This window comes from Toxotes jaculatrix, chromosome 1 (genome assembly GCF_017976425.1).
Source record: "Toxotes jaculatrix isolate fToxJac2 chromosome 1, fToxJac2.pri, whole genome shotgun sequence".
NCBI classification, from domain to species: Eukaryota; Metazoa; Chordata; class Actinopteri; family Toxotidae; genus Toxotes; species Toxotes jaculatrix.
The window spans coordinates 23,044,062-23,057,099 of NC_054394.1; the positions used below are offsets into that span (position 1 = coordinate 23,044,062).

The following is a 13,038-nucleotide window of genomic DNA, read 5'->3' on the forward strand; positions in this document are numbered from 1 at the left end:
GACGGAGGGAAATGAGGAAAAAAAAGGGAGAACCTCACTTCTCTGGAATTCATAAGTAGGCAAAGCTCAAACCAAACCCAAATGCAGATACCTGTAGCAGGTAAAGAAGCTAAAATCCATTTTGATCATTTCCTCCAGGAAACCCTCCCCCTTCCTTCCCCTGTCTCTCATTGCTGTGCCCTTCAGCATAATGTGGATATGCAGCCTCTCTAGGGCTTTTTAGGGAATTGATGGATAATCAGATGATTACACAGAAAATCTCCATTGAGGACAATCCTCCCTGACAAACAAAGAGAAAGCTCTTTAGTTAATAAATAGGCTGAGAGACAGACAGAATGAGAGACAGAGTGAGAGAGTGTGAGAGAGAGTGAGTAAATCCTGTCCTGAGTTGGCAGCACAATGCAAATCTCTATCACATATTCATTTTATCCCAACAGTCTGTGTGTGTGTATGTATGTGTATGTGTATGAGTGTGCGCATGTGTCATACATTGCCAGAAACATCACTTCTCGGGGATGTCACTGAGTTTGCCTTTAGCTTTTTCTTAATTTGAGCATATCTAAATAAATTTCAAGCTCTAGGCATATTTGTATAAGCCTTTCTGACAAAATTTGGCTTAAGTTTATTCTTATGATTTTCTTATTTCTGAACTACTTTTCTGAAATAGAAAAGTTTGCTGTGAAACACAACTCAACACACAAGCACAGGGGAAAAGAGTCCAAGCTGTCAGTCTGAGCGAGTTACAAACCAAACAAGCAGAAGTTATTAAATTTCCCACAAGGACACGAATATACACTGCCAATAAATATACATAGGGTTCCCTTCATTGGTTTATAACAATGAAAGGTGAATGAATAAAAAAAAAAAACATGTATGTATTGCAGTTATTGTTTGTCTGACACTGATCAACAGAAAAATAATTCTTATGACAAAGTGAAAATCTAAACAAAGTACAAATATGAAACTCCAAATTCTTGATTAAATAAGTATTTACAACAAGCAGCCATTACAGCTTCCAGTCCATCTGCATAATTTACTATCATCTGGACATTATAATTTTCCACCATTCTTTGTTACAAAACTGTTTAGGCTTTGTTTAGCTGCATGGTATCAGCAACTTTCAAGTCCCACCACAATTTCTTGATTTGATTGTGATCTGGATTCATATTTGGCCATTCTGGGGCATTAACAAAGTTGTTTTTAGAGAGTCTTTGTGAAAGTTAAATTGTTTCCCCAATCGTAGTTCCTTTAAAGAATTCAATAAGTTCTTTTTTCTAGCATTTCTCTACATTTTGCTGCATTCATCTTACCCTCTACCTTCACAAGCCTTCCAGGGCCTTCTACAGAGAGCATGAAGCACAAGAAGATTAATAGGGAACAGTTTAAACTCTGGCTGACACTTGGGTATTTTGTCCTATTTCACATGTCTTTTCAGCTTGAACTAACAACCCATACTGGTCATATTGGTGGTAGATCTTTTTTTTTTGGCTTTAACCATGTTGCTGGTATTTTCAGATAACCACAGCACGACAGAGGGTGAGATACAGTGCAGCTACTAGTCTCACACACACAACATAACTTATCCACCAGAATCCTGTTCATTAATTTCATCTGGACATGACTGTTTGGATGAGCCCAGCACTATAAAACTTCAGGCACTCTGTGGGAAATGGTGACAATTGAGAAATGGCCAGACCAGAGTAAAGGAAAAGGAAAGAGGTTTGTACTATATTTTAGCCAAGAGAGGCCTTGGTTAGGCTAGATAGTATGCTCAAAGCAGTACTTTGGCCTGGTTGGAGCATGGTGCCTCTGTACTTGCGCTCTTAACATCTACAGGAGTGCTACAGTAGCTGGCATAGTCATTTTAGCTGGTGCAGAGCTGGGACTGCCAAGCTCGACTGCTCTGCCAGCCTTGGCTTTGGCATTGGAAATGGGTCTGGAGGCTGCAATGTTGAACAAGTTTCTGGCATCAGTGGTGTTCCAAAGGGGAAGGGGGGAAAAAAACAGAAAAACAACTGGCAGTTGGAACCAGATGCTCTGGCATAAGGTAGACATTGCCTTCTTCATAGATATGTCAGAACCTGTGGAACCTGTTTGGTAAAGTTATCATTCAGTGAGGGCCACAACCTGGGTAAAAGGTCATTCAGCAATCATCTATCCTGCTAAACTGCCTTGTAGCAATACACTGAAAGCCTACAATCCTGACGAATGCTGAACTGACCACCAAGAAGGGAAAGCAACACAACGTGAATGTTGCCTGCATATGAGACATTAACATGACACAGTGTGTGTTACCATGCAGCATATGCCTGGTATGATTATGTATGTTTTTCATATCTGGTAGTGTATTGTAACAGAATAAGTTATCAGAAACAATCAAGTCAATCAGTTGGGCTAACATGGACAGTTAGTTTTTTTTTTTTTACATTTGACAGTCTGTTTAAATATCACACAATGAGTAATTTGGAATTTAAATTATTTCAAGCATTACTTAACTACCTGCCCATAAATCAAAATGAGTACTTTTTGTGTAGATCTTTCAAGATAAATACTGAATTGTGAAACAATATGTTTCCCCTCTAATCCATTAACATGGGACTTAAATTCTTTTGATAAATGAGAGTCATTGTCTTTGAATGATCTCTTACACCATATGACCCTAGATTGATTTTGCACAAAGCTTCCTGTAAAAGGCTTAACGATGCAAGAGTTGACAGGCAAAGCAGACTGAACGGTCTCTACCTGCATTGACTTCCAGCAACCTCCTCTTCTTCTGCTGTCTCTCCTGCTTTTCACGCTCAGCCTTCTCCTTAGCCGCCCGTGCTCTCCTTTGTTTCTCTTCTGACTCCCTCCGCCTCAGGTTTTCCTTCAGTGCTTGCTGTGGGGTGGGGTGGGGCACGGGGGGGCAAGACAGAAAGAAAGAAAAAACAAGACAGATTGCTAAGTGGGGTTAATTACTGTAGTGTAGAGCTTGTCAATGGCAGAGGCAGCTGTCAAACCTTACAGACATCTTTATCAGGTACTATTAAAGTCAAATAAAGCTTCTAAGGTGCATTTCTACTCTGGTCCTGCCAGACTCAAAACAACTTGACACCAGAGATTTCAGACACTAGACATTCATGTGAGTGAGGGAACAATGACCCAAAGACATGAACAAAAGCTGCTGAAATTTCTGAAAAACACTTTTCAAAAACAGTATTTTCTGTTCTGAATGTTGATTCTTTCCGGCACATTCAAAGACGACAAAAACTTCATATTTTAAGAGATTAAGACTCTTTTTCAATATCTTGCTTGTTCTCTTTTGTTTTTCTCCACAGCATTACCTTAAGAGATTAAACAAAGAGTAGGAAAAAAATGTGTTAAAGAAAAAAAATACTGTACCAGTCTAAATGTATAAAGTATCAACATGCATCATATATCAAGTCGCTGTGTGTTTGTTTGGCTGTGTATATAGTATGTCTTAGGTGAGTGAGACAGCTTCAGAATCACTTGTTGGAAACTGTGTGAGCTTTGTCCAGTCTGTTAACAGCAGGTGAGTATTGCTTACTGCAACACAATTCAAAAGCAACAGGCTACACAATAGATGTTGATCTGAGCACAGCTTACAGTTGCTGCTGTGTAGGCCGATATTTATGTCTACCACACTACCTGCGGATCAAATGTAAACACATATCCACACTTAAAACCACTTGAATTTGACATAATCTGACCGTACACTGCTAGATCCAATTTAAACTACAAGAATAATTATGCAATAATTAGGCTGGCTTGCATCATAATGGCGATAACAGTGTGTTTATTATTACACAAGTATGGCTTTCAAAAACATCTGATTATGGATTGATGTATGTAATGTCTTGCTTTGGACATAAACATAGTACAAATTATAAATCAAAAGCTATTATGCTATTGTTTTTCTCTTTATCATTCTAATTGGATTGTTTGAGTAGCCACGGTGTCTGACTGGAATTGTGGTGTGACAATATAATAAAAATATCAAAATGTGTTCTTCAAAATCAATTTAGGTACAAGAATGTAGTTTGACTCAAATGATGATCCATAAAGAACAGCGACTCCACAACAACAAAATGTGTGAAAACTGAATAACTGTGATTGCATACTTATACTATTTACTATAAAAATAGATGGACAGCAAAAGCAAGTTAACAATATACATGGATATTGAGAAACCCTTTGTTTTGACTCACTTTGGTCCATTTTTTGACCACTGGTTTTTCAGAAACCTTTACAAATATACTGGTACATTTCACCACATCAAATATTATTTTTGGAGTAGTTCCTGCCCTCCTAAGTGTCCCTGCTCCTAATGTAGAACATTCTGATGTCCTAATAACTTTAGGGTGGACAGTATTAGATGCTATTCACTGTTCAATGCAAACCGTCAGACATCAAAAACTGTTATACAACAGAACTGCAGGGTTAACATCAATATTAGGTGTTAGGACAAAGGTATCTTTTAATGATATTGACATTTAAACAAACTGATGAAACCAACTTCCAAACTTGTCAAAAATGTCATGAATTCCATTTTGCCTGTGTATGAAGCCTGACAGAATTTATAGGTATGGTATCTTCTGTATATCAACCACTCCGGGTACAGGCTCTATAATCCTTGTGCCAAAAGGCTGTTAAACTCATACGATGGTGTCGATAGCTCAATAATGCCACAGCCAAGAGACAGACTGCATATAATTTAATAGAGTGCTAGAATGATTGCCATCCTGATCAATAGCCAGTCACTTAAAGCAAGGGAGTCTAGGCTTTTATCAAACACCCAGCTCTGCCTCCTCTTGTATTATTCACACAGTCCAGCTTGACAGGGAGGTCAGTGGAAGAATGCCAAACCAACATGAATGGATGCACACACTATAAGAACTGTGTATTGTATAGGGAGCTACAGTGGCACAATAAAAAGGGGCAGTCACTTACTGAGGCCCACTTACAGCCTCTTTTTAGGTCTGTATACAAGAGACCATTGTTGGAAATTATATAGTCAACTGGAATGCAAAACGTATCAGCGTAGTTGATTCAGCATCAACAAGCCACTTGATATATAGAGAAATGACAACTTGAATAAACACTGTAAATTACTGGTAGTAGGGGTGCGACAGTATGCAACATTCACAGTTTGATACAGCTCCACCATTTTTAGACTATGCTTGAATCATATGTTGTCCATGGGCTGACAGTTTTATTTCTAATTTATGGACACACCACAGAGAATATTGTGGTTTATTGACAACTTATCAAATATATACTTTAAACAACATTTATTTAAACTCAGACATAAAAAGAGAATAGCAGCTAATTACACTGATGAGTACTCGGCAGGTTTATAGAAAATTCAGGAGAAGAGGAGAGTGCTGAAGAAGAGGAAGGAGGGAGATGAATACCAAATGACTGAGACTGAAGCTGTTCAGCGCTCTATTTTTAAATGAAACCAACTCCCCCACAAAATTAACTTTGATTTGATGGAATGACTGTCGGTTGCTCGTGGCAACCACTGATTCACAAATGACTATATTCTTAATGGGCATCCAATTTGGTAAATTACGGGCAGAGAGAATAAGGAAAAAGAAAAGGAAAGAACAAGAGTACTGACACGTAATATATTTCTAATAAGGGACAATTAAGTGATCCCAGGCTTGAAGTTGACAACTTTGATGGATACCTAACGTGAACTTAGTCAAAACTCTGACACTCCTTCCCCTCTTCACTATCAAGAAGCTCTCTTATTAAAAAGTCAAATTCAATTACTAAAACACAATGTAAACATACTTGCACTATAACAAGCAAACAGAGCTGTCGCTACTCTCAGTGCAGACAATTTAATACCGACAGCAATCTAGTCAGTTGTGAAAGCAGTGTCATGTGCAACATGCTTCACAGATTGTACTGTCAATTACATTTAACAACATATATTTTTACACTGCAGGACTGGTAAGAGATGTATGATTAGGTTGTTGTTTTTAAACAAAAGCAAACTAAAACAACCTAAAACAACAACGCCCTATGAACCTATGATGCAAATGACTACTGACTACTAACATGATCTTAGTAAATGCTGGCCAATAACAACATAGACTGTCGAGGTCTATTTTAAGGTTTTGTTTCATTGAAAAAGCCATGTTAGCAGCTTATTGAAGCTGAACCTCATCCAGACAACAGTGCTGTAGTAGTGTCTCTCGTTGCTCTCAAAACAGCCTCAATTCTTCATGGAATAGATTCCACAAGATGTTGCAAACACTCCTCTGAGAATCTGGTCCATGTTGACATGAGTGCATCACAATTTACGCAGATTTGTCAGCTGCACATTGGTGCTGCAAATTTCCCAATCTACCACATCTCAAAGGTGCTCTTTTGGATTCTGATCTGGTGACTGGGGAGGCACCGAAATGCACTGAGCTCATTGTCATGTTCATGAAATCAGTTTGAGACGACTTTTGATTTGTGACATGATGCATAATCATGCTGGAAGTTGCCATTGGGTAAACTGTGGCCATAAAAGGCTACACACTAACAACCAAAAAACTCAATCTGCTGGTGGCACTTGAAGAAAGTTCAGGGGCCCCCACAAATCATGAGGACACATCATCTGGAAATCATGTATGTCTATGTTTAATCTAAAGCAACTTCCATCAAGTAGAAGTTGAGACATTTCACTAAATAAGTGAAAATTCTGACCTGGTGGTGGCGCTAGGGGAGAAGTTAGAGGATCATTAGGATTAATCTAGGCCCCTTGAATATTTGTAGCAAATTCCAAAAAATCCATTCAGTATGTTTTTTATTTATTAGGTCTGGACTGAAGTGGTGGACCAACTGACCGACCAACTGACCAACCAACCAAGACCTAGATCATGACTAAAAATGACAGGGAGATGGTTTAAAGTATATGGCTATGCAGTCTGCTATGCAGAGAAAGTCTGTAGATTATTTAAAACTGGACCCTTTACTGCTTCCAGCAGCCCAGAAAAACAATATGTCAATAAGGTGTCAATACAAGAAGTGGATCTGTTTAAGGGAGGATCACTCTTAAACTTCACCATAAGCACAGAACAGGAAAAAGAACAGCTGAGGGATATTACATCAAAACACCCTTGTTGAAATAAAAATTGATATGATCACAGTGTGCACAAAAAGGCCATGCTGTCCTCTTAAATCACAAAACCAATTAGCAATTTAAGAACAATGAAAGAGAGAAAAAGTCACTGTGGATATTAACTGAGTACAGTAACATAACAAAGTTCCTTTTAAGCACAGGGAAGGCAGGTCTGATTTGTTTTTAAATCTGAATTCAACATTACAGGTGAGAATTATCCAAATACTGAAAAATAATGAGAACTGAGCAAAAACTGATTTTGAGAGATAGTGAAGAAGAGCCCAAAAATATGACGAGTCGTGAGATTTTTGCTCTCTGACAAAGCATTATTTTTTACTGTAATGTTGAGATGAAGGAGGGAGAGAGAGAGAGAGAACCCGCTCTCTGGGGAAATTGCCCTCCGCTCTCCTTCATCACTGCAGGTCTGTTTCTCCCTCCTCCTCTCCTGGATGTCCGCCATTAGACACGCTCAATTGGATTCCTGTCAGATGTGCGGCCTCGCCCTGGGTCTCCTTCCTACGGGTGACTGAGCATGCTGTATGTGTGTGTAAGAGTGTGTGTGAAAAACCTAAGCAGCTTTCTCTATAAAAAACTGCCAACACAAAATGACATTCGCACACAAACAAACATGCACACATACACACACATTATGCGAGCAACATACACACAGTTCAAGGCTCAGTTCACTCCAGGCAGTGGTCTAGAGACAGAATGCACCTATTAGCATGGGCCTTGGCACAGCAGGATAAATGCTGACACAGATTTGACCGAGAGGTTACGGTGCTGAGATTTACTGTATGCCTACGTTCATTGACATAGCCTTGGCTTCTCACAAGGTATGTCTGTATGATATGACCATCTGACCGAATTGCTAAGGGTGTAAGCTGCTTACACCTTGACCTATCGCAGGGGAATAAATGGCTGCCTTGGGAGTTTTGACCATATAATGCTAGTCTTTATAACACTTGGCTTGTTCACCTTTCACTGGCAGAGTCATTAACTGTTATTTTTGGTCTGAACATAAACGCTACTGTAAAACTCCAGCCTGAACCATGGAGCTCAAATGAAAGAGATAATAGCTGCAATATCAAACATTATCGTGCCGATGGCATATGTTATATACTCTCATTGGTATCAAATGGTATTAAATTAATGCATAGAACATGAGGTTTGTATCATTTCTCTCTGGGTCTGGATTCATATCTGAACACAGCCAGGGGTGAACTGGGTTGTTGCCATTACAGTGAGGCAAGGATCACAGCACAGAAGTCCTGGGATCAATAGCACACGTTAAAAAGAATACATCTGGGAACATTTTTTTCTGACTGCCTGTGTGTTTCTTCAAGCCAGGGGAGACTGTGTAAACACTCACAGTTACTTCAGTTGCAACATACAGCAGTCAGCATAAATAAGAAAGAAAGAGGACAGGACTAATACAACATTTTGTGGCTCAAGGTTAAATGTTGCACATTAAGTAAAAGTGCTTATGTGAAAGCTGGACACTGATAATGTGATTTGACCTAGTTAGCAGATGGATTAAACATTGGTCCCAAATCAGACAAGGGATCCCTTCTTCTTTATGATATCGTTTAATTCTAAATACTGTACTTGTAATGTCTCACAGCAAGCCCTTTTGTTGGATTTCTACAAATAACACGTGGATAGCTTAAAAATACTGAATATATGATATCATTATCGAGCACAAAAAGGTTTAACTATTTAAAACTGTTCTCTTGTAAAATTTAGTGCAAAGTACTCATTGCTGTGCAGAAAATGTCTACATCTAGGGCACATACAAGTAAGTGCCACTCAGTCAGATGAGATTTTAGGAGAGAGGCAAGGGGATAATGAGAGATCCTGGTGTGAACGTAGGTACTCGGTTTCATTTACCAAATTAGACCATTTCTGATTGTGAAGAACTCACCAAAAATATTCCTTTTATAAGTGGAAAATCAAATGTAAAATAACATTGCATTGCAACGTGAGTTCTCATAAAAAAGGTTGATCATATTGACACATTTCTGAGCCTTAGCTATAAAACAGGAATAAGATGGGACCAAAACTCCACCACCAATCTCCCTGAAAAACACAAATGTATAGACAAAGCTTTGGAGCAGGAAAATCTAAAGCATAACTAATAATTGTGCAGGAAAAAAGGCAAAGAGGCATGAAATCCATTTGTGTGTGGTAGATGTTAAGTTGGGGGCAGGGCAGGAACTTTAGTAGGCTAATTAGCTACTATTATCTGTCGCGCCCAGTGGCCTGTGCTACTAATCCTGCTGATTAAACACAGTGGGTCTCCACAGCTCCAGAGCTCACGGTAGCACCAGACTGATAAGGCCATGGAGCTAAGTGATGACATAAATGTTTGGGTGGGACTGGACTACATAGGACTGGCACTGTTCTGCTTTGCATTATACCACAGGACACTGATGTGAGACTCACATAAAAAAAGTTGAGGTTCTGCTTTGATCCAGCCAATGAATAAAAACAGTAAAAGTTTAAAGCAGTCTCTAAACATCCACCTATTTACTGCATCTCTTCTTAAACCCAATACTCTTTACTCGTCTTGAGTACCAAATTTCAAAACATCTAACTGAGGTCTTTGACCACATGGACCAATGCCAGACAACAACGGCATAAATCACTTCCACACAACATGTCCAGAAAACAAAATTTTCCTGTGGGTCAATCTGCAGTACAGTTTACTCACAGTGAACATGGAACGAAAGTTGCTGAGATCAGTGAACAGCTCCTCCACAGAGGTCTTCTTGGGATCAACTGCAAAGTACTCCAGCAGGTTCTGATAAAGCGTCTCCATATTGCTGTGCATGATCACCAGCTTGCCATACTGCTCCCGTGCAACCTTGCTGAAGCTGTGAGGATGTGGTCAAGGTCAACAACACATACTAATGTGAGTTCTCCCCAGTTGGACAGAAACACAGGAAATTAAGGGGAAAAGAACAGAAAGCATTTACATTTGTTGCTGTGAGGATCTAAAGCTGGAGAGTAGACTGTCAGTCGACTATGTCAACTATGATGTTGAGGTTTTAGGAGATCTGATACTGTCACTCAGGTTACTACTCCAGTGTGTTCACTGCTATGACCCCCTGCAGTCCGCAGCATCTGTGACTCATGTCTGGCTGCTGGCAAAGTGTGTTGGTGTATTATCTGACATGCACAATATTAACTGCAAACACAAACTGATTTTCAAGGAAAGGATTTTTTTAAGTTCCTGTGTTGGGTCAGAATCTGTTTGAATTGATACACTATGCTTCAATGCTTCAAGTCTGGATAATTTTCTGTAGATAAATGAAGTCAATGAAAAAAAGAAAATGATGTGACTAACCAGCAGGCCTGCTAATGACCCCAACATCCTTGTCTCATGGCAGATAAGAAGCAACAGTGTCAGTGTGTGTGTGGTATCACAAGTATGTGGGCAGCCTCTCTGGCTCCTATTGTGCCTCTTCATTATAGCTCAATTGATGGACCTATTTGAGGCCTGGCCTCAGTTGAATCTGGCTGGGGATGGGACTACCTATTCACAGCTGGGTAAATGCTGTTCAATAGGCACTGCTCCCAGATTGACTTGTCAGTAATATCTTTCCAAGCCAGTAGCTGGGGGAAAGAGGGATGAGGATAGCCTGAGCAGGTGATGGAAAGCAAGAGAGAGAGAAAAAAAAGAAAAAGCCAAGATCCATGGTTGATAAGTATCATGGGGTGCAAAGTATCTCTCCTCATGTCTCCCCTCTCCTGACTTCTTCCTTATTCCAGAGAATGCAGTGGTACACTGCTGTTCATTTTCAAGAATTCCTGACTTATTTTCCTTCTCCCTTTCTTCATTTTCTCATTATCCTCCCATTTCTCTCCTTTCCTAATTTGCCGCCTTTATAAGCTAAGCTCACATTCTTAAGCGTAACACTAGACCAATAACACAATAACTGAATACTCAGGTGGTGCATGAAGTGAAAATGGAATTTTCAATGTCACCAATTTGACACTGCAGGCTTCTCATGCTCAGCTGGTGACTGTATATTTTGTTTGCCATAATCAACTGTTGCCAGCAAACTTCATCAGCTGCAGGTGAAGCAGTATGTGTAAAATTTTAACTTGATTGAATCATCTTCTTCAGACGCTTCTTCAGACACTTCATGAGCAGTGAAACATCTTCAAGAGTAAAAGAATAAAACCCCTTGCCTTTGACTTTGATCTATTACTTTCAGATATCCTGTGGCCTGGATGACTGGGAATCTTCATAGTTTTAACTGAGCAATTTTCAGCGATGATCAATATGAGTGTGATACTAGAAAAATGGTCCAGCAGAAGCACAACTCAAAAATCTGAGCATAGTGTGGAGTGTGAGCTTTGCATGAGGAAGGCCTTGGGGTGAGTATGACATCTGAGCAGCATAATACACATAATTTTGAGCGAATATTTGTTGGTGGCACAGTTAAACCCTGATGAGTGTGAATATAAGTGAGTGCATTTCTGTGGCTGACAGTTATAGCTCTGACGCTCGGTGTTTAACTTGTGTAACTTTATCGACATTTAACTTTATCAGAGACCTACAGTGAGTTCAGATTTCATTTTCAAATTTTATGCAGATGAGTTTTTAATCAGCAATGCTAAGATAAGGCATTTTACACGAGAGACACCAGGAATTGGAAAGCAAAGCCAGTTAAATCCATTCTCAGTGAACCTTTCTGTGTTGCACTCAAGTTCTCTGCTGACTACGACAGCACAAACCATCAGTGCTCCAGCCTCAAGGCCACTGATCAAAACTACATGAAGGAGGCTAGGTACAGGGTGTATTATTGAACACATACTGACACACCTGGGCTGAGGCAAACCTGACAGCTGTGAGCACTGGATCTGGATATCCAAAGAGGGCAGTGAAGAAATAGTAACAGAACAACAGAACAGTAACAAAGATAAACTGTGTATTTGTGTGTTTGTAAATCAGTACTTCTGTTTAATTATTGTAAACAAATGACAAATGAATGAAACGAATTAAACTGATCTTGTTGTATGTCCATTAACATACAACAAGGACTGACCTAAGAGAGAAAGAGTGACAGGAGGCTTTGTCCCAGTTCTCCCTCTCTAACCCTTCCCTTCATTTTGAAGTTGCCCGCACTGTGAAGGACCCTTCAAAAAGAGAGCTGAGAGCGTTACTAGTACAGTAATTTGACTATGGAATGGGATGCAACTCATGCCATGTACACATCATGGACAGTGGAAAGAAAATCTTGTATATACATAGGACCAGGAGTGGGAGGACTATCCTTGTTTCCAGCTCTTTTATTGTTTAACACCATCAAGATAAAAGTGTGTTTAACTGGGTGTTTGGTCAGCCAAAGACTTCAAAGTTCCTTCTCTTCATACTATAAGTTCACTAATGTGTTAAGGTATGACAGCCTGCACTACTGCCAGCCTGTGCAGCACCACAGTAACAAATGTAAACATATTCTGTTTGATTCATTACAGTAAACTCATTGAATAAAGCCCTAGACTGGTGAGTGAATGCACAAGTTTATAAAAGGATATAGCCATTTTAGTGAAGAACATGTCGTTGGGGTCATCGGGGGAGGAGAAAGTCTCCAGGTCTCTCTCCAGCTGCAGCAGCTGCCTCTCCATCTGCCTGAGGCTCTTTTCCAGATTCTCTGCAGACACTGACACACACATACCCACATATATTAAAGACGCACACACATTTGTAAAACCACGCAGAAACACACCCACGTGGAAATGTGAAGAAAGAAGCAGGGAGAAGACTACTCAATTACAGGTACAATCAAATGCATTATTATTTTGATGCTCTGAGAGAATCAAAGAAAAACAACACACAAAAAAAGAAACAGGAAAAAAGGAGAGAGAAGTCAGATCAATTGCAAAGCATGCTTATTATGGGTTCACAT

The 13,038-nt window shown here is 39.6% G+C and overlaps 1 protein-coding gene across 4 annotated transcripts in view; it reads right to left on the bottom strand.

Annotated features, from left to right (window-relative positions):
* LOC121185174 (protein diaphanous homolog 3-like) overlaps positions 1-13,038 on the bottom strand; it is a 140,318-nt gene that overhangs the window by 51,100 nt on the left and 76,180 nt on the right. For all 4 annotated transcript variants that reach the window (XM_041043229.1, XM_041043221.1, XM_041043211.1 and 1 more), the window contains 3 exons: positions 12,668-12,792; positions 9,834-9,998; positions 2,743-2,878 (listed from right to left, as the gene is read on the bottom strand). In XM_041043229.1, the coding sequence (XP_040899163.1) occupies positions 2,743-2,878; positions 9,834-9,998; positions 12,668-12,792 (426 nt within the window). The remainder of the gene's footprint in view (positions 1-2,742; positions 2,879-9,833; positions 9,999-12,667; positions 12,793-13,038) is intronic.